Below are 26765 nucleotides of genomic sequence, written 5' to 3'. Positions count from 1 at the left end.
TGTACTGAGGGTCCTGGATGTAGGCCTAGTTTCTGGATATCAGGACTCACAATAAAGACTGTGTACATTTAAAAAAAAAAAATTTAAACCACAATATTGTATTTGTCTAAATCCAGGCAAGTCTTGTTGAAATACTGTGGTTTTGTTAAAAACAAAAACAGAAGTTCTGATCTGTTAGAGATATATGCCAAAGTACTCATAGGTAACATGTTGCCCAGCATTTGTTTTTAAATACCTGAGTGAAAAAAGAACAGATACAATATGATAGCTGTTGAAGAAGTGAGGGTGTTCACTGGACTAATCTCTCTACTATTGTGTGTGTGTTTGCTAATTTCCAACTAATAGACTTAACATGCTCAAAATTGAACTTGAGTTTTCCCACCTACCACCACTCCACTAATAGCCTCCCCCATTTCAGTTAATGGCAATTCTATCTTTCCAATTGCTCAGACCAAAAACCTTGTAGACATCTTTGCCTGCTTTCCTTTGTTCACACCCCCACATCCAATCAGTCCAGAAATCATACTTGCTCCATGTTCAAAACAGATTCAAAATATGGCTCCTTTTCACCATTCCATTGGTACCACCCCAGTCCAGAATACCATTCTCTCACCTGGATTACTACAATAGCCTCTTAACTGCTTACCCTACTTCCCATCTCCCCGACTCCTCAGAGTCCATTTACAACACCAGAATAAAGAGCAATCCTTTTGAACATAAGGTAGATCACAGCCCTCCTCTGTTTTAAACTCTTCAATAGATCCCTACTCTATTCAAAGTACAAGATCTACAAGGCCTAGAACAGTGATGGCGAACCTATGACACGCGTGTCAGAGGTGAGACACGAACTCATTTTTTTGGTTGACTTTTCTTTCTTAAATGGCATTTAAATATATAAAATAAATATCAAAAATATAAATCTTTGTTTTACCATGGTTGCAAATATCAAAAAATTTCTATATGTGACATGGCACCAGAGTTAAGTTAGGGTTTTTCAAAATGCTGACACGCCGAGCTCAAAAGGTTCGCCACCACTGGGAACATCTGGGCCCCGTTACCTTCCTGTCCTCATTTCTCACTATTTTCACCCTTTTTCACTTCTTCCATCTAAACTGGCTCCACAAGCAGGCCAAGCCTGCTTCTATCTCAGGGCCTTTGCGGTGATCACCCTCTCTGCTTTCCCCTCAGAGAGCTGCACTGCTCATTCCCTCATGTCCTTCAAGTCTTTGCTGAAATGTCACCTTCTCAATGAGGCCTACCCTGACCATTTCTAACTCAGCACTCCTCATCCTTTTTCCTTGCTTTATTTTTCTCCCATTTTTATTACTTTCCTACGGACTATATACAGGATAATTCACTCATTTGGATTAAGTTCTGTCTCCCCCACCGGAATGGTAAGTCTGTTTCAGACAGGCACTGCTTTATCTCCAGTAATTAGAAGCTTCTGGAATACGGGACTCAGGAAATATATGCTGAATAGGAGGAAATTATGGGAAAATGTCAAAACATTTGCTAAAATAGAAACATAGACAATGAGTGGGCAATAAAGATGAGAACTAAATAAAATTCCTTGTAAAAATAAGGGAACATCTTTCATTTCTAAAACAACCGGAATTTAAGGAAGGACAAAAAGTACTCTTCCATTTTATGGATGGAGAAATGAGGGCCCTGGGAAGCTTGCTGTAGGCTATCCAATGAGTCGATGTTTAAGCTTTCCAGAATGTTTCCAGCTGGTTTATGATTCTAACTAGTGAGTCTGCCAAATACCCCTTTCTGGCACACTGCACAGTCTCTATACAGCTACCCTACCAAAGCAGCGAGGCTTCCCTATCCCTAAAACGCCACCCGATAGTAACACTAGCCACTGAGCCTGAGATTTCAAAGCCATCCAATTTACCTCTCTGGTTCATCCTGTCGTTTCCTATTTCAGCTTCACTGGCCGGGGCTTGGAATTAAGTAGGTGTCCACATGTAGGTCATTTGGGATGCTGAAGGCAGGAAAAGATATAAGCTCCCAAACCCAGGATCGTGTCTGAACAGGACACCAGTGCTTCCAGCACCACACAGAAGCTAAAGAGGAGTTGAACCTCCCTACCCCTTACTCTGACAGCTCAAAGTAGGGTGAGGCACACCTTTTATTACAAGAGTTTACAAATAGATTACAAAAAAAAAGGATACACTCCCCATCCCCTCCCACAGATGGGAATGTGGGCTACCCTCCACAACTGGTGACATTTATACCCAGAGCCTGGAGCTGAGACAGGCTGTCTTCATCAATCCTTGGGCCAGTGCGCCTAAATCCAGAACCTGCTGGGGAGATTATAGGAGCTCCAGAAAGGAAGAGATCTCTTAGGCAGGAGGTCCGGGAAGCATGTTCCTGGGGTTCAAGGCACAGTATTGGAGAAAAGACCCCTGGATGTAGAGAAGGAAGGGTCCTTCTCTGGCATCAACAGCAATGAAGTTTACTGGCTAAAATCATCCTGAATTGGGGGAGGAGGGCAGCTTATACATAAATCCCTTCTAGTTTCTCATTCTCAAATCAGGTGAGTTGGCAGCTTCTCTCTTTTTAAATCTCCTTAGCTTTCAGTTGAGTTGGTGGCTTGTATAGTAGAAAAAGGAAGAGTTGGCAATAGTAGGACAGCGAAGCTTGGAGGCTGGACCCCAGGAATCTGGGATCACGTGCTGTGGGCTGGTCTCAGGAGATGAATGAGTTTCATGCAGTGTTTGGCAGAGGCAGGCCTGGGACTGCTGTGCGGCAGTAACTGATTCCCCAGAGAGAGCAAGGCTAATTTCTCACTGGCACCCAGGGACACCAGCACCTGTGGGAGAAAGAGCAGATGACAGAACAGGACATGCAGAGGACTCTCATCTGGACTAGCAATTCCTACTCCAGAAAAGGAAAAAAAAAAAAAAAAAAAGAAAAGAAAAAAAAGAGCTCTTGGGGACTCAAAATAAACTGTGTGATAAAAGACAAACCTTGGAAGCAGAAACTTCATCAGAGGTCTATTTCCACTCTCTTTGGTTATAGACCATGAAATCAAGGCACTAAGGGATCCAAGCACTTGTCCCCAGGAAGAGGAAATGAATGCAGCAGTGATAGTAAACCAGTGATTCCCAGCTGTGGATCTGGACCAGTGGTTTTTAACCTCATTACCACCAAGAATCCTTTTTATTATGTCCCCACTTGGATTGCGAGAAAATCCTATAACATGTATCACCACTATCCTGTCAAATTTCTGTTCTGCATGAACCACCCGATGCTAGTATACTGAGCTATTATAACTTGGAGATTTAGCCTTTCATAGGTAGATGTGTGACTTCATTGGGCTATTTATATACTGAAAATTGAGCAAAAAGACAGAATAAAGCAGTGGTTAAGAGTATAGGTTCTGGACTCAGACTCTTGACTTCAAAAGTTTAACCCTATATACTAGCTTTTAATTTGGACAAGTTATTAAATTCTTTGTGCCTCAGTTTCATAGCCTGCAAAAGGAGGAATATAAAAGCTTAAACCAGGTATTACAGGTAAAATGCTTAGCATGGTGCCTTTAACATGGCAAGTGTTAAAACCACCCTGGACCTCAACATTTCCAATCTTCCCTCACCTCCCTCTCAGGTAGCCTCTAGAAAAGAGAAACAGTGGTCCTGAGATCCCAGGCATTTCTCAGCCCAATGGAGCCCTCTTCCGGGTCCCTTCCCTTCTCTGTGTTGAGAGATGGTAGATGGAAAACTCATTTCCAAGCCACTGCTCCTGAGTGTCCTACTCCCAAAGAGGGACAGAGTTGGATTTCTGGATGTTCCAATTCCTTAAAGACTACCTCAAGAAACTGTTGTGAAATACAACCCCATTGTTGTGGTTCCTAAGTCCCCTGGAGTGTACCTGATGGATACAGGGCTCCTGGCTGAGGCTCCGAAGGGCAATGAGGGCGGCCTCCTTCACATGTGGCTGGGGGTCTCCACACGCCATCTCTAGCAGCCGTTGGGGTACTTGACACTGTAACAGCTCTTCTCCCAACCCCTCAGATCCCAAGTTGCCCAGAGCTGACACAGCATGGCGCCGGATACCAGCCTGAGGATCTCCAAGCAGCTGGGTCATACAGGGTACCGCAGCTGCCAGGGCAGGTCCCAGGGGACCGGCTTGATAGGCTGCATTGCCCACAGCAAAGCTGGCACTGCGCCGCACAGCAGGGTCCTTGTCTCCAAGCCCCAGCAGCAGAAGGCTGAGCAGTCCAGCCTGGCTCTGCAGTGCCCCACGCAGGGCCATGCTGTGTTGGAGCAAATGTCCCAGGAGCCCATAAATGCGGGCCCGCACACAATTCTCTGGGTGACCCAAGAGGCTACGCAGGGGCCTATAGGATTCATCGGAGCCAGCAAGGAGTTCTTGGATAAAGGACAAGTGACTGGGAGGCAGAACCCGGGCTGTGTGGGCCAACAGAGAGAGAAGGTCAGAGGTCAGCAGCGGCTGGTCACCTAGAAGGGCAACTGAGAGGAATGAGATGATGGTTCCAGGGGAGGCAGCCACTGTGTTCACAAACTGGTTGAGAGAGGTGGGATCCCTGAGGGCCAGGTGTGTGAGGAGACTGATGGGCAGCTCCACTTGTGGCAACAGGAGATGATGACAGCAGACCTAGGAGAAGGTGGGGAGGGGAGCAGCAAGAGTAGTTCAGAGAGAGGGAGAGTACACTGTAGCTTGATAGCTAGGAGCCCAAAATATGGGAGAAAAGCCAAGCTATGGTGAGAAACACTACAGAGAGCTGAGAGCGATGACCCACGGTGCTCCATGGGAGACACAATGTGGACTCCAAGAGAATAAGTCCTCTCCTAGTTCAGTCCTTGCTCTGCTTGTCAAGGGCCCACTGTTTAATGCCAAGAACTGCCAGCAATTCCTGGCTCAGGAGCTGAGTCTCCAGCACCTAGACTGGGATGTTCTCCCCACCAAGCTCCAACGGAATTCAGATAAGGGACTGATGCAGTTACCAGCCCCAGCTCCAACCACACACCTCTGTTCAGGCCTGAATGCTTTCTCCACTCCAACTCTTACATCAAACCAGATGCTCCACTCTTACAGGGGCCAAGGAGAGCCCTGGAGCTGTTGGAAGTGAATTAGAGTGTACAAGGTCGCTGGCTATCTTCCTCTCCCACCTTCATGCCTCCAAAGTACCTGCAGCAGGTGGGCCGTGACTGCTGAGTCTGTTAGGTTAGCCAAGATACCCCCAAGGAGGTCAGCATCCACATCCAGGGCAAAGGGGAAGCAGAGGAGCTGGCAGACAGAGAGCACCACGACGGGGAGAAACTCAGACCCGTGAGGCCTAAGGAGGTGAGTGTGGAAGGATTTACTCGGCCTTGCTCAGTCACCCTTTATTATCTCCCCCTTCTCAAATTTCCTAGTCCAGCTCTCCTTGCCCAATCTCAGCATACCATTTCTTGCCTCATAGCTCAAGCTGTCAGCTATTTCTCTCTTGCCTTCCCCTCCTCACCCCCCACTGCAGATTCTGGCTCTTCGGGTCTCCCTCCTCTAGCTCAAACTCACGCCTGGCCCAGCTGCTGTAGGAAGCTGGGGGAAAGCAGATGCTTCAAGGTGGACATGAGGATACTTCCATGCTGAGACAGGTGGCTCAGGCATAACTGGGGCTCCTGGGTAAAGGTGGCCACAGCCAGGCTCAGCATGGCTGCCACACCTGGAAATACCAAGAATGAAGAACCAGTGAAGCAGACAAGAAGCCCAGATACTCCTGCTTCCCCATGTCTCCCAGAGCTACCATCTATTCAGTCCCTTCCCATCCCAGGCAGCAGCAGCAGCAGCAGCAGCAATCTCCATGACTACTCTAGTTCTAGGCTACTCCTCTTGAAGAGGGATCAATACACTGGTCCGATAAAGGAGGCCATGCAGACGAAAAGCTACCTTGGGGTGAGATCAGTGTCCAGTCTGGCTCTGAGCTTGAGCTATGTGGACTGGACAGCGTTAGCTCCTCTTCCTGTGTAGATACCTCCTTGGAGAGCCTCAGAGCCATGGAGAAGCGGTGCCACAGAACGGTCCACATTTCTGAGCTAACCATGTCCCTTATCAGGTTAGCTTTCCCCTCCTGGAGACAAAATTGAAAATAGATGGGTGGGGAGGTCAAAATCAGGAGTCAAATGCCTTTTTTCCACTCCAGTCTTTTACCTACGAGGATAGGAAGTCCCAGAAACAATCCCTTTTGTTTTCCCTGCTAGGATTTCCCTGTTATCTTAGTTCCCTTTCTTACCACATTTTAATCATGTGTACATCTTCTGGAAACCAGGAAATTACTCTTTTCTCCCCACTGACTCCTAAGGGATGCATTTGAGTAGTTCCCTTTAAAGGGTCCATACTGAAGGCAGGTGGGCCCCTTCTAAAGCCATCACAAGCATACAAGCATAGTAGTTTGTGGATTGCTTCATTCCTAATGTCCAGCTGCTCTCTGAAACACCCAGTTTCTCTCTCCTTCCTTTCCAATTGCCCTAAGCTGTAGCTGTACCTGGGTGAGGAGCTGCAACAGAAGGATGAGTAGGCCGTCGTAGAACCCACAGCCATCAGGTGGAGTCAACCGGACCTGTAGGAGAGAGGCAGGAAGAATGCAGATCTGAGAGGCATAAGGTGGCCTCACAGCCTGTGCACCAACTCCTGGTCAGGCAGAAAGAGCTCTTCCTCAGCCTGGTGTTCTGTGGAGAGCTCTTATGAACTTAGAGGAGTCTTGGTTCCTGCCTATTTGGTCAATGACTACCTCTGTCCTAAAGACACACAGTCTGGCAGGGTAAGCAGACGTGGAAACAATTATAGTTTAGGAAGATACTTCCTAAACAAGAGGCTAGGGTGGAGGTGGAAGTTCACAGCTAAGAGTACCTAACTCTGCCCTGGCTAGTTTGGCTCAATGGATGGAGCATCGGCCTGTGGACTGAAGGGTCCCAGGTCTGATTCCGGTCAAGGGCACATGCCTGGGTTGCGGACTCGATCCCCAGTGGGGGGCGTGCAGGAGGCAGCGATCAATGATTCTCTCTCATCATTGATGCTTTTGTCTCTCTCCCTTCCTCTCTGAAATCAGTAAAAATATATATTAAAAAAAAAAAAAAAAAAAGAGTACCTAACTCTGCCTCCAGGAGATAGGAAACTGATGGGATTAAACATTTAAAAGACAGATAAAAGAAAGTGGAGGTAGGGAGAACATTCCAAGTGGAAGTCACAGCACATACAAAGGCAGTCACGGAAGACCAAAGTGAATTTTGGAAATGGTAACTCTTTTGGTCTAGCAGGATTACAGAGCCTAGAGGTAACAGATGGGCTCTCAGTAGCCTGCTAAAGAATTTGGGCTTTATCCCAGAAGCAGTGGGAAGTCACTGAGGAATCACACAACCTCCACATGGGCAAAACAGATTTTTGTCTCTTTTATTCACGGCCATATTCTCAGAACCTAGAATAGTGTCTGGTACTCAATACCTATTTATGTGTTAAGTAATTACTGGTTAAACAAATGACCAAATTTTCCTTTATTGAAAGCTCACTCTAGTGGCAGTGAAGAAAATGAACTGGAAAAGAGCCTAGAAGAGAACCTTTAGAGCAGCAGTTCTCAACCTGTGGGTCGCGACCCCTTTGGGGGTCGAACGACCCTTTCACAGGGGTCGCCTAAGACCATCGGAAAACACATATATAATTACATATTGTTTTTGTGATTAATCACTATGCTTTAATTATGTTCAATTTGTAACAATGAAAATACATCCTGCAATCAGATATTTACATTGCAATTCATAACAGTAGCAAAATTACAGTATGAAGTAGCAATGAAAGTAATTTTATGGTTGGGGGTCACCACAACATGAGGAACTGTATTAAAGGGTCGCGGCATTAGGAAGGTTGAGAACCACTGCTTTAGAGGCAAGTGTCGAAGTCCCTCTTTAGAAGTCTAGAGCAGGGGTCCTCAAACTTTTTAAACAGGGGGCCAGTTCACTGTCCCTCAGACAGTTGGAGGGCCGGACTATAGTTTAAAAAAAAAACAACTATGCCGAAACCGGTTTGGCTCAGTGGATAGAGCGTCAGCTTGCGGACTGAAGGGTCCCAGGTTTGATTCCGGTCAAGGGCATGTACCTGGGTTGCGGGCATATCCCCAGTGGGAGATGTGCAGGAGGCAGCTGATGGATGTTTCTCTCTCATCCATGTTTCTAACTATCTCTCTCTCTCTCCCTTCCTCTCTGTAAAAAATCAATAAAATATATTTTTAAAAAACCAAAAAAAAAAACCAACTATGAACAAATTCCTATGCACACTGCACATACCTTATTTTGAAGTAAAAAAGCAAAATGGGAACAAATACAATATTTGTATTTGCATGTGGCCCGCGGGCCGTAGTTTGAGGACCCCTGGTCTAGAGTGTTAACAGCAGGTCTCTAAAGCCCTGACCAGTCTGGGCGCAGAGGGGTTACTTATCTGGAGGCAGAGGGGAGGAAAGATTCCTTGATTCCTTTATCACTTTTTAGTTTACTCTAGACTGGCTGGCATTTCCGTCTTTTCTCCCTAATTCCAGTCCTTGTTGGACTCAGAGAAAACATGCCTATGCATTTCCAGCAGACCTCACCTCAGCAGGGGCACACAGGGCGTGAGTGGCTGCAGGGATCCACTCCACAGGCTGGAGGTCAAAGGTCACCCCTTGCTGTCCAAGCTGTCCCAGTAAACACGCCGCTGCACTCTGGAGAGTTAAAGGAGGAGAAGAAATGGTATTCAGCACACACAGAGAGGACTTAGGTCTCTGTCCTAGACCAGAAGAACACTGCATAAGCAGCTGCAAAGGGGACAATGACTCCCCTACTCCCCAAAAGGTTGGATGATAGGGGAAAAAGATAAAGGTTGAAAACTCACCACAAGAGAGACGATGTGTGAATGGGTAAAGAGAGTAGCAGTCTCACTGCCTAGCTTCTCCATTCTGGAATAAAGAGATATAGCAAGGGATGCAGCCGTGTGAAAGGAGGCCGGTGATTGGCCTTCCCTCTTTCTTGGAAGGCACTCTCCACCTAGGCTGCATGTTCAACTCCAAGTCACAAAGCTGGTGGGAATCCAGGTCTATTCTTTGTACAGAAACCTTCACTCTCTATCGCAATCTCTCCTAAGGATAGGTTGTTCTATGCCAGCGTGAGTTCTGTAGGTAGAAAATTTCAGTGGACAGATCCTACTTTATGACTCACCCAGAAGGCAGATCTTGGAGCCGAAGGACAAGAAGGGAGAGGAGGTAGAGTGTCACTTCAGTAGACTCTTCCCAATCCACTACCTTTATCTACAAAGGAAACTTAAGGTATCAGAGCAACCTCTGGTTGAGATGGTGGGGCCACCATGAAATGCCCACCTGTGTTGCTGGCCTACCTTGCCCTGGACCAACATCAACAATGACTTCAAGGCCAGGGGCTCTTGCCCTAAACGACGGCACAGGCGTTCACTAACGTGGCAGCAGGAGTAGAGAACCTAAGGGCGTGTGGAGGAGTCTCTCAGTGAGCAGAGCAGCACCTGGGCTCCTAGGCTAGAAGGCTCAGCTAAAAGCAGGCTAGCCTCTCAACAGATCTGGCACCCACACCTGAGGAAATGAGAGAAACTTGGGCCACTCTGCCTCTTGATGTAAGACAGCGGTTCTCAACCTGTGGGTCGCGACCCCTTTGGCAGTCGAACGACCCTTTCACAGGGGTCACCTAAGACCATCCTGCATATCAGATATGTACATTACGATTCATAACAGTAGCAACATTACAGTTATGAAGTAGCAACGAAAATAATTTTATGGTTGGGTCACAACAGGAGGAACGGTGTTTAAAGGGCCAGAAGGTTGAGAACCACTGCTGTAAGATAGTAGATAGGGATACTTCTCAGTTCTGGTGAGGACTAACAGTGGGACCGTCTCAGTTGAAAAGACTTAAAAGCAAAAAGGGGTCCTGCAAGGGGTCTCTCCCTCAGTCCTGGGGGTTAAAAAGAGACCTGAAGTGCCCAGAGTTACAGGCAGGCAGTACCTTAAGAAGGTGTAGGCACAGGTTGGGATGCTGCAGACCACAGATGAGAGATGGCCTCAGTTGGTTGTTGTCTTCAGTTAGCTGATTTGCCAAATGCCGAGAGATCTATAGGGACATTCCTGAAGACTCAATCCTATTCTCATTATTCCAATCCTATATCCAACTAATCAGGACTCTCAAACCCTTGCTAGTCACTCTTCCCTAGGTTCACCAGGAACCTCAGACCCCATTCCATTCCAAGCCTTCATGGCCAATGGAGAACGAAAGGCAGGGTCTTGGTTAGCCCCAGGTACAGAGTAGTGTTGCCAGCCAAAAGGGAGCAGAAAATCTGAATCCTGAGCCCTGCGGAAGTATCACTGGCAGCTTCAGGTCAGCTACCCTACCACATGGGCAGTTTGTCACTGAGTTCTCTAATCAAGGCCTCTGGGATTTTAGCTACATCATGTCCTACAAGTGGTAGGATCATGTGTTTCTGGAACTACAGATTAAGAGGGGGCATAAAGGCTTATTTTTTCTGCCTTTCTAAGAAGCTGGAACCAGCCTTCCCCACTCTGGCAATAGGAGGGAGAGGAACAAAAAACTGCAGCTCAAACCTGTTCCTTGGCCTCCCAGCAGCCAGGCAGCCCGAGAGGAACAACGCATATGGCCGCCAGCGCAGAGGAAATGGCTCCAGGCAGATCCTCACTCTGTTCCCTCAGAGGCTGGCTCACTTGAGGGGCTCCTATGGAGAAAGGCAAATAATGCAAGGTGGGTCTAGTTGTTTTTCTCAGTTGCCGCTTCATTCTTTCAGTTATTTCTTGGGCACTCACTAAATGCCAGGCACTGTGTCCAGTGATGGCAGTAGAAAGAGCAGAGTTGGACCTATTCAATGAGTATGTCCAGAGAACCTCCCCTTCCCACACTGGTTACCTGGGGGTGTGTGGAAAGGGAGCTGTGGGACTGTCAAGCCATGAAGGAGCCCGTCCACCACGGCCCGCTGTGTAGTCAGCAGACTGGAGTAAAAGGCTTTGGAGATGGTACAGCTATTCCCATCCATGGCTTCACACAGAACAGTGAAGCACTAAGGGAGATAAGGGCAGGGTTACTATTAGGACATCAGAAAATTGACTAGGCTTAGAGTAGGGAGCAAGACTCCCCAGAGAACCTGAGAGAGGAGGAGGAAAACCTAGGGGGACTAGCTATCTAATTTTAAGTATTCTTCATACAGAAGATGCATTATAACTGTCTTCACATTTCTTTTTTAAATATATTTTATTGATTTTTTTTACAGAGAGGAAGGGAGAGAGATAGAGAGCTAGAAACATCGATGAGAGAGAAACATCGATCAGCTGCCTCCTGCACATCCCCCACTGGGGAAGTGCCTGCAACCCAGGTACATGCCCCTGACTGGAATCGAACCTGGGACCCTTCAGTCCGCAGGCCGACGCTCTATCCGCTGAGCCAAACTGGCCTTGGCAATGTCTTCACATTTCAAGGACAGGAATATTAGGTGTCAGTTGTTCTTTTCTCGGATCAGCTGCTCCCTAGATGATGTTTCTCAAAGTATCAATGTGACCATGAGTATAAAAATTGCTGGGGATTCCTGGGTCCCTCCCAAACCAGCCCTCTCAGAATTTCAGGAGGTGGGGTATCTATTCCAAACTCTCCATGCTACTCACTGCACAATGACATATGAGAAGTGCTAAGAGTGAGTCACAGCTGGCCAAAATTTACATTAGATATTAAAAGCTTCCTGACTTGAAAGGGTGAGGAATGTTAAAATAGACTCTCAGACTACTAGAAATTGAATGGACTGCTAGCTAGAGGCAGGAAAGTAGCCCAAATATGTGTTCCCAATTACCAGTTTGCACGACCAGGCAATTGTTTATTTCCTTGAAAATGTTCCTAATTATCTTCTCTGAGATTTTCTCAATCTTCCATTCCCCTGTCCCTCACTCCTGAGTCCAGGGGAGAGAACCCATATCCATATAGTTTACTAGTCCATAAGACAAATAAGGTTGGGAATACTAACTCATGTGCAAGTCTCCTCAAGAACAAATATTTCAATCTGTGGTTCCCTGAAATAGGCACACTGCTTAGTGCCTCTGGGCCTTTATATACGTTGCTCTTTCTGCCTGGAATATCCTCTCTACTTTCCTGCCTCATCTACCTGGCAAACTTCTGTGTACTCTCCAAATCCCTGCAGAGGCTTTTTCCTCCTCCAGGATTTCTTCTATGACCCGCCAAGTAGCGTTAATCTTCTTCAGTGGTGCTTCTGTGTCTTACACAAAGTTCTAGTGTACTTTTCACACTATTGTCCTTTACAACTTGGTATCTCCCCCACTAGACTACCCATGGTCCCTTGAGGACAGGAACTTTCTCTTACTCAAACTGTATATTGCACATAATCAGCATTTAACAAATATTTGATGTATTGCTTGATCTAACCCTATCTAGTCATAAGAAAGGGGATGGAAGAAACACCGAGAAAGACAGAAGAGACAGAAATCTGGAAGTGGGAACAGATTACCATAAGGCTATCCCTCTGTAAAGTCTGCTTGGAGTCATCTGGTTGGGCCAGAAGTTTCCCCAACAGGTCCAGAAAGAGGTTGGCAGCTTCTTGAAATACCTGTAGGCTGGGGGGAAATGAGCCCATGGTTTCTTCTCATCTTTCTACTAAAAGCCTAGACATGGTGAATGGGTCAGTTCTGGGCAAGTAGGAGTAGCTCAGTAAAGGAATACATCATAATGCTCCCTTCTCTCCCCTGCTCAGCACACACACAGTTTCACATATACAACCTCCAAGCCTTTCTCTTTGCCATTGCTCTATCCGTGGTCGGCAAACTGTGGCTCGCGAGCCACATGCAGCTCTTTGGCCCCTTGAGTGTGGCTCTTCCTAAGCCTTAGGAGTACCCTAATTAAGTTAATAACAATGTACCTACCTATATAGTTTAAGTTTAAAAAATTTGGCTCTCAAAAGAAATTTCAACCGTTGTACTGTTGATATTTGGCTCTGTTGACTAATGAGTTTGCCGACCACTGCTCTAGGTTATTCACATCTTGATCCTTTCATTCAGTGTATAGTGACTGCTGACCCTTAAAACCCAAAAGTCTTGGGGCAAAGTTGGAGGTATCTCAGGGTCTGTAAGAGAATTAATTAGCTGGACTTTGAGGGGGCAGTCAGCTGATCCCTAAACCTGTCACAAATCACGGCTTCTTCCTTACTTAGCCTTTTCCTAAAGGAGAAATAAGAATAGGGAGAGAAATTGAAACCAAACTGGCCAACAGAACAAAACTGTGTCTTATCCCACCTGTCACCTGTCTGGCTCCTCTCCAGGTTAAAGGTGCAGGCAAAGTAGGCCTGAATCACGGCCATCAGGTCCCGTAAGAAGGTCCCATACCAACACTGCTGCCAAGGACGAAAACAGAGTGAGGGCAATGTAGGGGATGGGGACAAATAGAAAAAGCAGTAAAGAAAGGTATCAGATATCCAGGCAGGTTAACCAGACAAAAAGGGGCAGGAAGAAGAGAGTGTTTGGACAGAGACAGGATCTAGAAGAAACCAGTGGCAGTTAATGGGCTGTAAATAGTCTGAAAATGTGCCTTGTTTGGCCTGAACAGCATTTTGGAGTTTAGAATGTTAAGTTTTTCAAAATAGCTCAAATTCTTTTTTCAACTTCTTTAAAACACTCAAGATCAATACTCATCAGCAGAGTGCAGCTTTCCAGCTGCCTGAGCCCAGATCCCATTAAACATCTCTTTTTTCTGTTCTCTCAGCTTAGCTGTGGCAGGACACAGCACGAGAAGTAGAGGTTTGCCCCAAAAACATTGAGTCTCAAGCCTAGCTCTTCCACTATCATCTCCAGGACCATTTACAAGTTAGAGCCTGTATATGAGTCAGTTACTTTCCGAATTTCAGTACCCTGCTCTGTAAAATGGGGTTAAGAAAGCCAAGAATTTAACATCTTAAAGCACAGTGCTCTAAATATTGGGAAATTATGCATAAAAATCTGGATTTCTAGCTTCTCTTGGAAAACTAAAAGGTCTGGAAACACTGGGCTGGAGCTGAGGATAGGCTATATCATTAGACTGGACATGAGATCTCCAGTTTATCTATTACCCACTATTCGCATAGTCTGACACAGTCGACTTTACTGACTGATAATATTTGCCTGGTCTCTGAAGGCATTAGAGTTTGCAATTCATGCTCTACTAACTTGAAAGAGAAGGAAGGAAAATAAAAACCAATTGGGCCAAATAGAGATGGCCGTTTGAAGAAGAGAAATCTAACAAGAAACTCCTGGAAGTCTTTAGAGCAGCGGTTCTCAACCTGTGGGTCGCAACCCCCTTGGTCGTCGAACGACCCTTTCACAGGGGTCGCCTAAGACCATCCTGCATATCAGATATTTACATTACGATTCATAACAGTAGCAACATTACAGTTATGAAGTAGCAATGAAAATAATTTTATGGTTGGGTCACAACATGAGGAACTGTATTTAAAGGGCTAGAAAGTTGAGAACCACTGCTTTAGAGGCTCCCTGCATAGAGCTTACCTGCTGAATACTGTGGCTCTCCTGGCTGTGTCTGAGTAGCCTGAGCAGCAGCCCAGGGAGCCCTGCCTCGCGGCAGAAGACATACAAGGGAACAGAGTCACTGCAGCTGGTCAGAAGATAGCTCAGGACCCGGAGTGCAGGGAGGATACAGGACGCACCCTCCAGCATGTCTTTCAGGATCTGGGTGATGTGAGAGAAGAAGTAATCAATATTACCAGAGGTAAAAGAAGAATTGTATATAGCAAGTGTCCCTAAGGAGTTGGCAAATCATACCAGATGTTCTCATTCCTTTCTCTGTGAGTCTAAAGCCCAGAAAAGAGAGAAATAGGGAAACTGTACCAGGGAAGAGGAGTATAGATACTCGGTCATCTAACTTATAATAGCAGTGACCAAGGGGGAGGGGACTGTCCCTCAGAATCTGTGTGTCAGACCCAATGCAATTCCTATTTGTTCCCTCCCTTCTCCAGCCCTTCATTTTAAAGACAAAACAAAACACACACACACACACACACACACACACACACTCACTCAAATACACTTCTGAAAATTAAAAACAATGGTCACAAAACATATTCAACTCTAGACCAGGGGTTGACAAACTACAACCCACAGACTAAATAAACTTATTTTTATAAAGCCTGCAAGCTAAGGACAATAATATATATATTATCATCACCCAAAGATATGTGTTTTTTTAATGTTTCCATTGATTTCAGAAAGAGGAAAGGAGAGAGAACATCAATGATGAGAATCATTGCTCAGCTGCTTCCTGCATGCCCCCTATTGGGGATCAAGCCAGCAATCCAGGCATGTGCCCCACCAGTAATCAAACCCTGACCTCCTGGTTCATAGGTTGATGCTCAACCACTGAGCCACACCCACCAGGGCAAGGATATGTTTTTATTGATTTAGAGAGAGGAACATCAATCAGTTGCCTCCCATACACTCCCTGACCAGAAATCAAACTTGCAATCCAGGTAGGTGCCCAGACCAGGAATTGAACCTACAACCCTTCAGTGCACAGGACAATGCTCCAACCTACTGAGCAACATTGGTCAGGGCATTATTCTACTTTTAAATGGTTATTCTTTAAAGATTCTTCTTGAAAGAAGAATAACACATCAAGTGCTTTACAGTCTGCTATTCACTGCTCTAAGTCTTTTCACTTATTTGCTTACTTAATCTTTATAATAACCCTATGAAGTAAATACAAATGCAGTTATAGATAAGGAGACTGAAGCTTCTAGGTAGGTTAAGGAAGTAGTCAATAATCACACAGCTCAAGAGTTCAGGTGGAATTCCAACTTAGGAAGTCTTACTCTGGAGGCAGAGCTTTCAACCTGCTTCCCTACCAAAAAGTTATCCAGCACAACATGTAAGGGCCAAAAGAGAGATGCAAGGTGCCAAGGCAATTCACTGGAGAAAGACGAGTCTTTTCAACAAATGGTGCTGGGACAATTGTATACCCACATTCAAAAAATAAACTTAGATCCCTCGCAATGTACACCTCACATCTCATACAAAATTTAACTCAAAATGGGTCAGAGATAAAACTAGAAAACTTTTGGAAAAAACAGAGAAGAAAAGTCTTCAAGATTTTGAGTTTGGAAAGTATTTCTTAATTCAACACCAAAAGCATAATCTACAAAGGAAAAATATGGTAATTGGTCTTCCTCAAATTTAAAACTCCTGTGCTTTAAGTCACTCATAAGAATAAAAAGATAAAGCATAGACTGGGAGAAAATATTTGCAAATCACATATCTGAAAAAGGTCTTGTATTCAGAATATACAAAGAACTCTTACAACTCAATAAGAAGACAAACAACCAAATTTAAAAATGAGCAAAAAAAATTGAAATTTCACAAATGGCTTATAAGCACATGAAAATATGCTTAAAATCAAAAATTAGAAATGCTATACTATTTCATACAAGAATGGCTATAATCAAAAGACAGACAGACAATAATACATGTTAGCAAGGATGTGAGAAAATGGGGACCCTCATTCATTGCTGTGAGAATGCAAAATGGTGTAGTCACTTTGGAAAATAATTCAGCGGTTTCTTAAAATGTTAAACATAAATTTACCATGTGATCCAGCAATTCCATTCATTCGTATCCACCCAAGAGAAATGATATGGCCACAAAGATTTCCATGTGACTGTTCATATCAGCATTATTTATAAAAGCCAAAAAGTGAAAACAACTTCAATGTCCATCAACCGGTGAGTGGATAAAATATAATATATGTCCATGTAATGGAATACTAATCAGCAATGAAAAGGAATGAAGTATAGATACATGCTACAGCATGAATGAACCTCAAAAACATTATGCTAAAGAGCCAAACATAAACATTGTATATACCATATTATTCCATTTATATAAATTGTCCAGAAAAGGCAAATCTATGAGACAGAAAGTAAATTAATGGTTGCCTGAGACTGAGGGTAGGAATGATGATTACCTGTAAATGAGTATGAGGATCTTATTGGGGAGAGGAAAATGTTCTAATACTAGATTATAGTAGGAAAAAAAAAAAGCTCTGGCCAGGTAGTTCAGTTGGTTAGAGCATCATCCCATACACCAAAAAGTTGTGGGTTCAATTCCCTGTTAAGGTACATACCTAAGTTGAGGGTTCAATCCTATGTCGGGGTATATAAGGGAGGCAACAGATCGATGTTTTGCTCTCACATTAATGTTTCTCTCCCTCTCGCTCTAAAATTAATAAACATATCATCTCAGGGGAGGAAAAATAAGTAAAATAAACCTGGATTATAGCGATGGTTTCACATCTTAATACATTTACTGAAAATCATTTAAAGGCTTTAAAGAGAAAGCAGAAAAGATGAGTTCCCAGGAAGGAAGATCACTGTGTTTCAGAGACACAAGGAAAGGCTTTGTATGAAGGAACGCTAACTATGAAAACCAATTAAGCAAAATGTTACTCCCTAAAAAAGAATCTCATTCTTCTTGTTAGCATACCTGTATTAGAAAATATTGTACACGTAATTGTTATAGCTATATTTTTCATTTTGTCAATAAAAATTTTGTAAATGTGGTTTTGCTCATTGTAGAAGTCCTTACACAATGTCCTCCATTTTGCCTCAAGGCCTACAATGCCTAAAATCTTTACCATCAGAAAGTTTGCTGATTCCTGCTCTAGATGGATGCTTTTCTCTTCAGAAAGAGAAACCTGAGGCTTGCTCTTTTTGTGTTACTAAAGCAGGTTAGCAAATCTCCTTGAATTAAGCAGGTGGACTGAAAAAGAATTGGAAAGGGACAAACTTCCTTATGCCAGCCAATGTTTTTTAATGTCTCATCTGTGAAAACAGTCCCAATCCCCTCCACAATACCCTTCTGCCCATCACCTGCCCTCCAGCCTCATGTAGCTGACTCTGGATGCGCTGGCAAAAGTCTGGATTGCACAGCAGGGTGAGAGGGGTCTTCAGCTGGATGGGCACAGGCTCGGTGGTCTCTAGCAGGTGTTGCCACTCATCATCACTGTCTGGCTCCTGAGGCATAGGGGAGAGACAGAGGACAGGAGGAGTTGTAAGGCTGAGGGTAGTGGCTCCCAATCTGGGGGATCACAAGTAACTGCAAGAAGTCAGTAACTCCTTTAGCACAGACGATTTTTCCAGCTACCAGTTTAAAAGGGTATAGCTGACCGTTTGTGAGGGGTCTTGAAAGTCTCAAGAACACTGACATGTGTGCATAAAGAGATACCTAGGAAGATGTCCATGGTCGCATGACTTATAATACAAAAAAAAAATTGGAAATGTCACACAGCCAGTCAGTAAGGGAATACTAAAGAATGGCACATCCATATTAGGAAACATTAAGAAGTTATTAAGAAAACTGTTGCTTGGCAACGTGGCTCAGTAGTTGAGCAGTGACCTATGAACCAGAAGGTCACGGTTTGATTTCTAATCAAGGCACATGCCCGGGTTGCTGGCTCGATCCCCAGTGTGGGGCATGCAAAAGGCAGCTGATCAATGATTCCCTCTCATCACTGATGTTTCTATCTCTCCCTTCCTTTCTGAAATCTATAAAAATATATTTTAAAAAAAGAAAACTGTTGTACTGAGGATGCATCACTTATGTAGTCTTCCTACCAACAACGCATAATTTGAATCTAATCAATTTGAGCAATATTCTGTAAAATAACTGGCCTGTGTACCTCAAAATTGCCAGTCATGAAAGGCAAAAAAACGACTAGGAACTGTTCCAGATTAAAGGAGACTAAAGAGACAAAACACCTAAATATAGTTCGTAACAATGGATTGGATCACGCATCAGGAAAAAAATTTTTGCTATAAAGAACATTACTGGAGTCCTGGTCAAGGGACTCAGGTAGATGGAGCATCATCCTGTACACCAAAAAGGTTGCGGGTTCAATTCCCAGTCAGGGCAACTTATCCTAAAATGATTCAGAAAGTTGATACGTTCATATATATGGAAAGAGAGAATCATAAAGCAAATTGGCAAAAGTTTAACAATTAGTGAATCTGGGTAAAGAGCATATAGGAATTTGCCCTGGCCAGTGGCTCAGGTGTTTGGAGCATCATCTCATACACCAAAAAGGTTATGCATTTGATCCCCAGTCAGGGCACATATGGGAGGCAACCAGTTGATATTTCTCTCTCACATTGATGTTCCTCTCTCCTTTTCTCTTCCCCTCTCTCTAAAATCAATAAAAACATATCCTCAGGTGAGGATTAAAAAAATAAGAACATATAGTAATTCTTTGTGGTATTCTCAGAATTTTAAGTTTGAAATTATTTCAAAATAAAAAGCGAAAACCCTAAAAAAAACACAAAAGATTGAGTAGAACTACATGTTCAGATGTAGAATGATCTCTAAAACAAATAATATGGCATGATGCAAAGCAATATATATTACTAATTACTCACTAATTACTCAGTAATGTAAAAACAGCCAAACTATATATTTCTATACTAGAAGCTCGGTGCATGAATTCATGCACAGGTGGGGTCCCTTGGCCTGGCCCACAATTGGACTGATAGGGGCTGTCTCGCACAGTCTGGGTCAGCAGGCCAGGGGCCGGGGGAGGGGGGGGGCGGGGGCGGGCAGAGGGACCACAGGAAGTTGGCTGTGAGAGCACACTGACCACTAGGGGGCAGCTCCTGCATTAAGCATCTTCCCCCTGGTGGTCAGTGTGCGTCATAGTGACTGGGCGGTTGTCTGGTCATAAGGGGTCACTTAGGCTTTTATATATATATAGATGTGCATATATATAAATGTACAGAAAGTTTGGAAGGAGACAGATGAAACTGATAGCAGAAGATACCTCTGGGACCTAGATGAGGCTTAAGAGGGACTTGCATTTTTACCTATGTATTCCAATTTTTTATAATTACACATTCAGATAACTGTGCAACTAAAACCTATTAAGTTAATAATAACAAAGCAGTTTTTAACACATGAGAGCTCATACTTGGAGCATTGGGAATCACTGTTCTAGAAAAACAAACACCCAGACCCAACATCCCATGGCAGTGACAAGGCCAAGAAGAGCCCCCAGGCTCACCTCATTTTCTAGGTCTACTGCACCAGTGCTCTGCTGGCCGGCCTGTGAATGCTCTGGCCTCAGCTCTGGGAATGCTCGTTCACTATCCTCAGTGATCCAGTTTTCCCTGCCAGAGGAAGCAGAAGTAGAATGAACTACAGACCTTTGAGGCTTGGAGTTTCTTAACTTGCCCCTCCCTCTAAGCCCAGGATAGGAATGAAGGCCATGTAGGATTGAATAGAGGAGACCTTCTACAATATGGCCAGGACAGGATAAGTTGACCACTAATTACACACACATCCTTGACTGCCCTCCCACTTCCTTATACCTTGGCAGTTTTCACCTGCTGCTCCCAACTCAATCTTCCCTTTTGTACTAAGATAATTCTTGCCCTTACAGTTAATGTACAACTGAGCCATAGAGAAAGGAAAGTTCCTATGTTTCCTGACAAATTAGGAATGTATCTGGAATTAGAATTCAAGAACCCAGGACTCACACTCCTAGGGCCCTGTCCCCATAAATCCTGGCTCAACCCTCCTCACCGAGGTGCAGGGGTGGCTTCTCCAGCCCCCCGCTCAGCCCAGCTGCTCTTCATTTCTGAGGCCATGATCCCAGCCAAGAGGCCTGGTTCCTGAGGAGGGGACACAGGGGTCGTGCCAGTAACCACCTTGATGGTCCTGTCTTCCTGTTCCAGGGTAGGTCCTGTATTCTGGTGTTTCTGTGGGAAGTGGGCAGGAGACACTGGGTGCCATAGGCCAGTACAAATCCTATTTGTGGTCCTTTCCCAACCCTAGAAAGCCATTCTCCTTCTCCAGCAACCCGAGTCACTAACCTGCATATGTCCCACACTCCCACACACCTTCTGCTTGGCCTCCTCAGCCATGAGCTTACGGGCTTGACGCAAGATGCGAGATCGATTGCCCTTGGGGGCCAGTTGATGTGCCTGTTGGTCCTTGAGGACCTGAAGTTCTGGGGGTAGACGACTGGTTAATGGGGTGCCCAAATCTGGACCTTCTGGTTCAGTTATTACTGCAGGGAGGGAAGAGGAGGAAGACATGATCATACTAGAGCTCCACCATGTCCACTTGGCCAGAGACAATTTCAGTGTCTCCAGACCACTTGATAAAGTGACAAAAATGGAAGAGGGTTGTAAGGGAGGTGGCAAAGGTTAGGCAAAAGGCTAGGAAGAAGGTTCAAGGTGGTGGGGTAAGGAATATATTTTGGATCCAGATGCTGGGGGAAGGTGGGTAAATTGGGGAGAACACTAGGGAAGTACAATAGCCCTGGGAACCCTAATGACTCACTGGTGACAAGGCCAGCAATAAAGGGGTGATGTAGAAGGTCTGGCCAGGACAGGCGCTGCCGGGGGTCTTTGGTGAGCAGTCCCTGCAGGAAGTTCTGTGGAGAGAAAGTCCCCCATCAGCCTTTCCTTCCATATAGGCTGCCCCTAACTAATCAGAGCCTGCAAACCAAGACTCCAGAGTCTAATCTTAGACCAGACCAGCTGCTCTTGATCACACCCTCTGTAGCCCTATCCTTAGGCCTCATTTCCCTGGAAGAAATCATAGAACCCACTGCCTCGTCTCCTGGGGTACCCCAATCCCTGTCCATGGGCATTCTAGAACCCCAGAAAAACAGAAATCTCAATGTCACCAGCTTTGTGACGAAGTGAGAAAAAAACTAGAAGACAGAGATGTCACCTGCATGATTATCTTCAGAAAGCAAACATACAACAGAGTCCCAAACTGCTCACTTTGCCTTCCCTTTGACTGCAATTTGTCAGAAACAGATGCATTTATGGTTGAAAGCACACACACACACACACACACACACACACACGAGTCATTGTGTAAAGATGTGTTTGGGAGCACTCAGAACCAGAAATCTCTCAGCAAGACTTCAGATGATGAGGGGTAGGAAGACTGTCTCTAAAAAGGGTACATCATTATGAGGTATCCTTGGGGAAATCCTCAATTGGGCCTGAAACAGGAATATAAAGTACTAGATTATGACCACTGTTCTAAAACAAGGTAATTAGGCCAAAACCAGTTTGGCTTAGTGGATAGAGCGTCGGCCTGCGGACTGAAAGGTCCCAGGTTCGATTCCGGTCAAGGGCATGTACCTGGGTTGCGGGCACATCCCCAGTAGGAGATGTGCAGGAGGCAGCTGATCGATGTTTCTCTCTCATCGATGTTTCTAACTCTCTATCTCTCTCCCTTCCTCTCTGTAAAAAAATCAATAAAATATATTTAAAAAAATAAAAAATAAATAAATAAATAAATAAAACAAGGTAATTAGTATGCCATGGCTCTGGCTGGAGATAACTGCATATCTGCCCCAAGGGAGAATAAATATATCCCATGTATCTCACCCACTTAAGTTTCCTTTGTTTAGATTCTCTTTATATATATATTTTTTTATTTTAGAGAGAGGAAGAGAGAGGGATAGAGAGAAAGAAACATCAATGAGAGAGAAACATGGACTGGCTGCCTCCTAATGCCCCCCACCGGGGATTGAGCCTGCTACCTGTGCATGTGCCCTGACTGGGAATTGAACTGTGACCTCCTGGTTCATGGGCCGCTGCTCAAGCATTGAGCCACACTTGCCAGGCTAGATTCTTTTTGATAATTACTTGGGCCTCCCCAAACTGAGTAGTTTAGGGGAAAACCTGTCCCCTTTCATCTTAGATAAAATGAAGAAAACTTATATGAGATTTCACTCTGGGAAAAAGCTGCATTTAAATTCCACTGAAAGTCCAAATCTTACCCTAGCTCAGTGGTTAGCAAACTGCGGCTCGAGAGCCACATGCAGCTCTTTGGCCCCTTGGGTGTGGCTCTTCCTAAGCCTTAGGAGTACCCTAATTAAGTTAATAACAATGTACCTACCTATATAGTTTCAGTTTTAAAAATTTGGCTCTCAAAAGAAATTTCAATCACTGTACTGTTGATATTTGGCTCTGTTGACTAATGAGTTTGCCGAACACTGCCCTAGCTAGATAAGAAGTAAAAAGGGTCCACTCTTTTCCTCCCCCTCTCCATACCTCCTTCCTCCAGTCTACTGAGACTTAACTGCAAGGAGCAGGAACCACCTTTCTCGTTTTCCCCTAATCACCAAGATAGCCCCACTAGCTCTGGCCATTTGGACCGCTAAAGATTCCTTCTTTCAGAAGAGGACTGAAAACTGTTTGCAAAGCTAGATATCATCTGATAGAAAATAAGTGGAATAGAGGGTATGTAAAAGGACCAGTATCTATCTCTGGTTTCTTAAAAATCCCCTTTCCATTGTGACAAAAGATAGCCTGGCCCAAGGAGGGCTGCTATTCCCAAGTATGACATACCCTCCCAGAATAAGTCCCTACAGTACAAAAGCAAGACAGGTTGGCCCAGCTCCTGTATTAATTCAGTAACTGCAAAGTCCTTCCCCACTCTGGAAAAGGATTTTGAAAAAGGGAACAGAGGCAGGGGGAGACAGGTTTCTAATGCAAAAGTAATCTCCCTCTCTATATTCATTACCTTGAAGCAAGGACTAATGGTTGGGGGCCAGCGCACAGGGTCCTTGAGAATGAGGTTGACCAGTTGAAAGATGCTTGTGGTATAGAAGGGAGGTGTGCCTACAGCCAGCTCATAAAGTATGCAGCCCACAGACCAGAGGTCTGCAGTGTGGTCGTACGGTCGCTCTTCCACCAGTTCTGGGGACATATAGAGTGGTGTGCCTTTGATGGATGTTAGCACCATTGTGTTGGTGCTCATAGCCCGGGCAAATCTGCAGGTGATGGAATGGAAATGTAAAGAGAGCAGACAGTCAATAAAACTAGACCTGGTCACTACTCCCTCTCATTGTGTGAGATATCCCAAACCCAAACAGAGAGAGCACCTTCCAAAAGACCCAGCAGGAGTCCCAGTCTGCAGCTCAGGTTCTAAAACGAGGCCCATGTACACCAAGCAAATGGCCTAGGACTCCCTGCAGAACTGGAAGTAGAGACGGAAGGTCAGGCTCCTCACCCAAAGTCACAGAGCTTGATGCCACCATCCTTGGCAAGAAGGATGTTCTGAGGCTTCATGTCTCGGTGAAGGATACGGTGGGAATGCAGATAATACAGGGCCGACACCAACTGGGCAGCAATGGCTTGAACCTAGGGATCAGCCAAGTGGGAGGAAGAAAGGATAGATAGGTCAGAGGAAGGAGCCTGATCAGGAGGCCAAACACTCCTCCCTGATACTACAGCTGATGTGACCATCTCTTCCCTTTCTTTGAGCTTCACACAGTACCTTCTATAGTTCTTGCTCCCCTATTCATTCATTGACTTGTTCATTCATTCTTTCAAAGAAAATTTATTGAGTCTCACTAGCTGCACGACCATAGACAAATTATGTTATGCCTCTCAGATTTTTCATCATTAAGATGACAATAATCAAACCCTCTACCTCATAGGATTATTATGAGGATCAATTGAGTTAAAGCATGTAAAGTAATGTAATGCTCAGAATGGTGCCTGGCATTTAATAAGCATTCGATATGCATTAGTTGTTATTAAGGCAAAATCCCTTTTTAAAAAGAAGTAATCAAAGAAATAAGACAGACAAAAGGAATAAGATGATGAATTACCAATGATGATGAGTGCTTGTAAGAAAATATAATGCTGCAACAGAAAGTCCTGAGGAGGGCCTACTTGCTAGAGTATAGGAAAACCCCTAGAATAAGTGTGGCTGGAAAATGTGTTCAACCAAATCCCACTATGAACCACTATGACTTGGTGGTGAATCTTGCCTTAACCATAACCCTCATACCTTCCTGCCCTCTCTGGTACCACCCCACTAGCCCTTCTTCCCTAATGGCACCCAACACTAATAATAGCTAACTACAATGAATATTGTGTTTCAGGAACTCTTTAACCATTTTACATGAATTAACTCATTAATCCCCACAGTAGCTTTATGACATAGACATTATTATTTCCATTTTAAAAAGAAGAAACAGCCCTGGCTGGTGTGGCTCAGCTGGTTGAAACACTGTCCCATACACCGAAAGGTTATAGGCACAAACCTATGTTGGGAGTTATATCCCCAGTTAGGGTGCATGCAGGAGGCAACCGATCAATGTTTCTCTCTCTCTCTCCCCCTCTACCCTCCTCTTTCCTTCTAAAATCAATCCATCAATTAATTAAACAGAAAGAAGAAACTGAGCACAAAGAGGTTCAAATAACTTAGCCAAGAGGATCCAGCTAGGAAGTGGCAGAGCCAACCTTTGTATTCAAAGATTTTTGGCTTCACGGTTGATATACTTCATTGCCATACCACATGTTCTCTACATACACTGATTCTTACATTTTTCTCAGGAATTTTCAAAATGCAGACTCTCAGTGCCCTCAGCTTTCCCTGCCAGTCCTTAACCTGAAGAGAGTCAGGGGTAGGGAGAAGTTTGAGCCTGGAAACATACCTGGTCTTCAGGAAGTTTTCCATCATCTTCCAGGATCTGAAAGAGCTCTCCCTCAGCATAGTCTGTCACTACCACTACCTGAAAGGCAAAGGCAAAAGACACTGATGGCTTCAGAATTATGCATTAAGGTTGGGAAGTTCCTGGGACGCTTCTTCTTGGGGAGAGGCGACCCCGAGCCAAAATACACCTCTTTATCAGTCTCAAAACTGTCGAGCATGTGCACAATGTTGGGATGCCGCAGGCCCCGCATGATTTCAATCTCTCGTTGCAGATTCCTCAGCTCTTTCTCTGAGCGTCCCAACTTTGGAATGAACTTCAGGGCCACCACCTATCAGAGGTAAGATGAAGAGTCAAGGCCTAAGCACACCACTGAAACTTTAGCCTGAGAACTCCAGAAGTGAGACTTTAGATTGAGCAATTGTCATGGCAGCTGCTGGTCTCCCACTCCACTCTCCCCATGGTACTGTGCCCTTACCCAGCCTTTCCTTCCCCTTGCCCTGGGAGGAAAGTGTCTCTGCCAGACAGAACCCTTTGGTGGATTCTGGGACAGGTGTTCTAGTCAAAGTAAAAAAAACTCAAGATTTAAAGAATTTAGAGGGAAAAAATGGAGAAGAAGAATAGAGTTCAGGTGGTTTATTTCTTCCTGCATAGGATGATCAGGATTAATAGTAGCGATAATACTTATTTATTTGTTGTCTATGAGGTGCCAGGCACTGTACTAAGTCATCCAATGTAACATTACATTTAATTCTCAAAACCCATCAATCAGATACTATACTGTGTTCCTCCATAGATGAGGAAACGGAGACAGACAGCGGTTACGGAACTCGTCCAGTTCTAAGGCTAGAAAGTGGCAGGGTGAGGATCTGAACCCAAGTATCCAATTTCAGAGCTCACACTCCCTAGGCACGAAGGAGTCAGTGTCCTAGGAATACAGGTCGGTATGAATGCTTCCCTTCTGGCCCCATTTTCCACTGGAGTTGGGGGTGTGGCATCCCAACCAAGAGATACCCCTCTTTTTTCACCACCTGAGCACTGTATTTCCTCCGACCCTTGTACACCCGCCCAAAAGAGCCTTCTCCAATCATCTCCAACACGTGGTACTTTTCCATGGCAGAGGCTTCGGGGTTCCTCAGAAGAGAGAAAGCAGAGATGGTAGCGAAGAGCTCCCGCTCCACGCAGTTCCACACATCTGGGAAGCCTGGTTGGCACATGGAAGGAAGGTTCATGTTAGCCACCTCGCTTTTTCCTCTTTTTCATAAT

General features: G+C 44.8%; 1 protein-coding gene across 3 annotated transcripts; it reads right to left on the bottom strand.

The window, feature by feature from the left end:
• Positions 1–2071: 2071 nt before the first annotated feature.
• STK36 (serine/threonine kinase 36) lies at positions 2072–26629 on the bottom strand (the record flags this gene model as incomplete). 3 transcript variants are annotated; one of them, XM_081095152.1, is made up of 26 exons in its annotated part: positions 2072–2818; positions 3880–4626; positions 5161–5308; positions 5530–5677; positions 5902–6082; positions 6497–6571; positions 8588–8698; positions 8869–8932; positions 9192–9280; positions 9367–9465; positions 10002–10106; positions 10595–10722; positions 10911–11061; positions 12511–12616; positions 13292–13389; positions 14537–14716; positions 17908–18051; positions 20088–20193; positions 20609–20784; positions 20899–21095; positions 21371–21464; positions 23579–23828; positions 24068–24198; positions 25503–25580; positions 25690–25830; positions 26531–26629. In XM_081095152.1, the coding sequence occupies 26 exons, from the start codon at positions 26612–26614 to the stop codon at positions 2675–2677; spliced, it is 3975 nt and encodes a 1324-aa protein (XP_080951278.1). In that variant the 3' UTR covers positions 2072–2674. The 3 variants fall into 3 exon arrangements, with proteins under 3 accessions (XP_080951278.1, XP_080951276.1, XP_080951277.1); XM_081095150.1 differs by having other exon boundaries at positions 20926–21095; XM_081095151.1 differs by having other exon boundaries at positions 13292–13386; positions 20926–21095; positions 26531–26614.
• Positions 26630–26765: the final 136 nt, after the last annotated feature.

The sequence above is a fragment of the Myotis nattereri genome (genome assembly GCF_964212035.1).
Source record: "Myotis nattereri genome assembly, chromosome: 7".
Classification (NCBI taxonomy): Eukaryota; Metazoa; Chordata; class Mammalia; order Chiroptera; family Vespertilionidae; genus Myotis; species Myotis nattereri.
The sequence above is the reverse complement of the archived record's forward strand: the minus strand, read 5'-3'. Positions and strand labels throughout refer to the sequence as shown.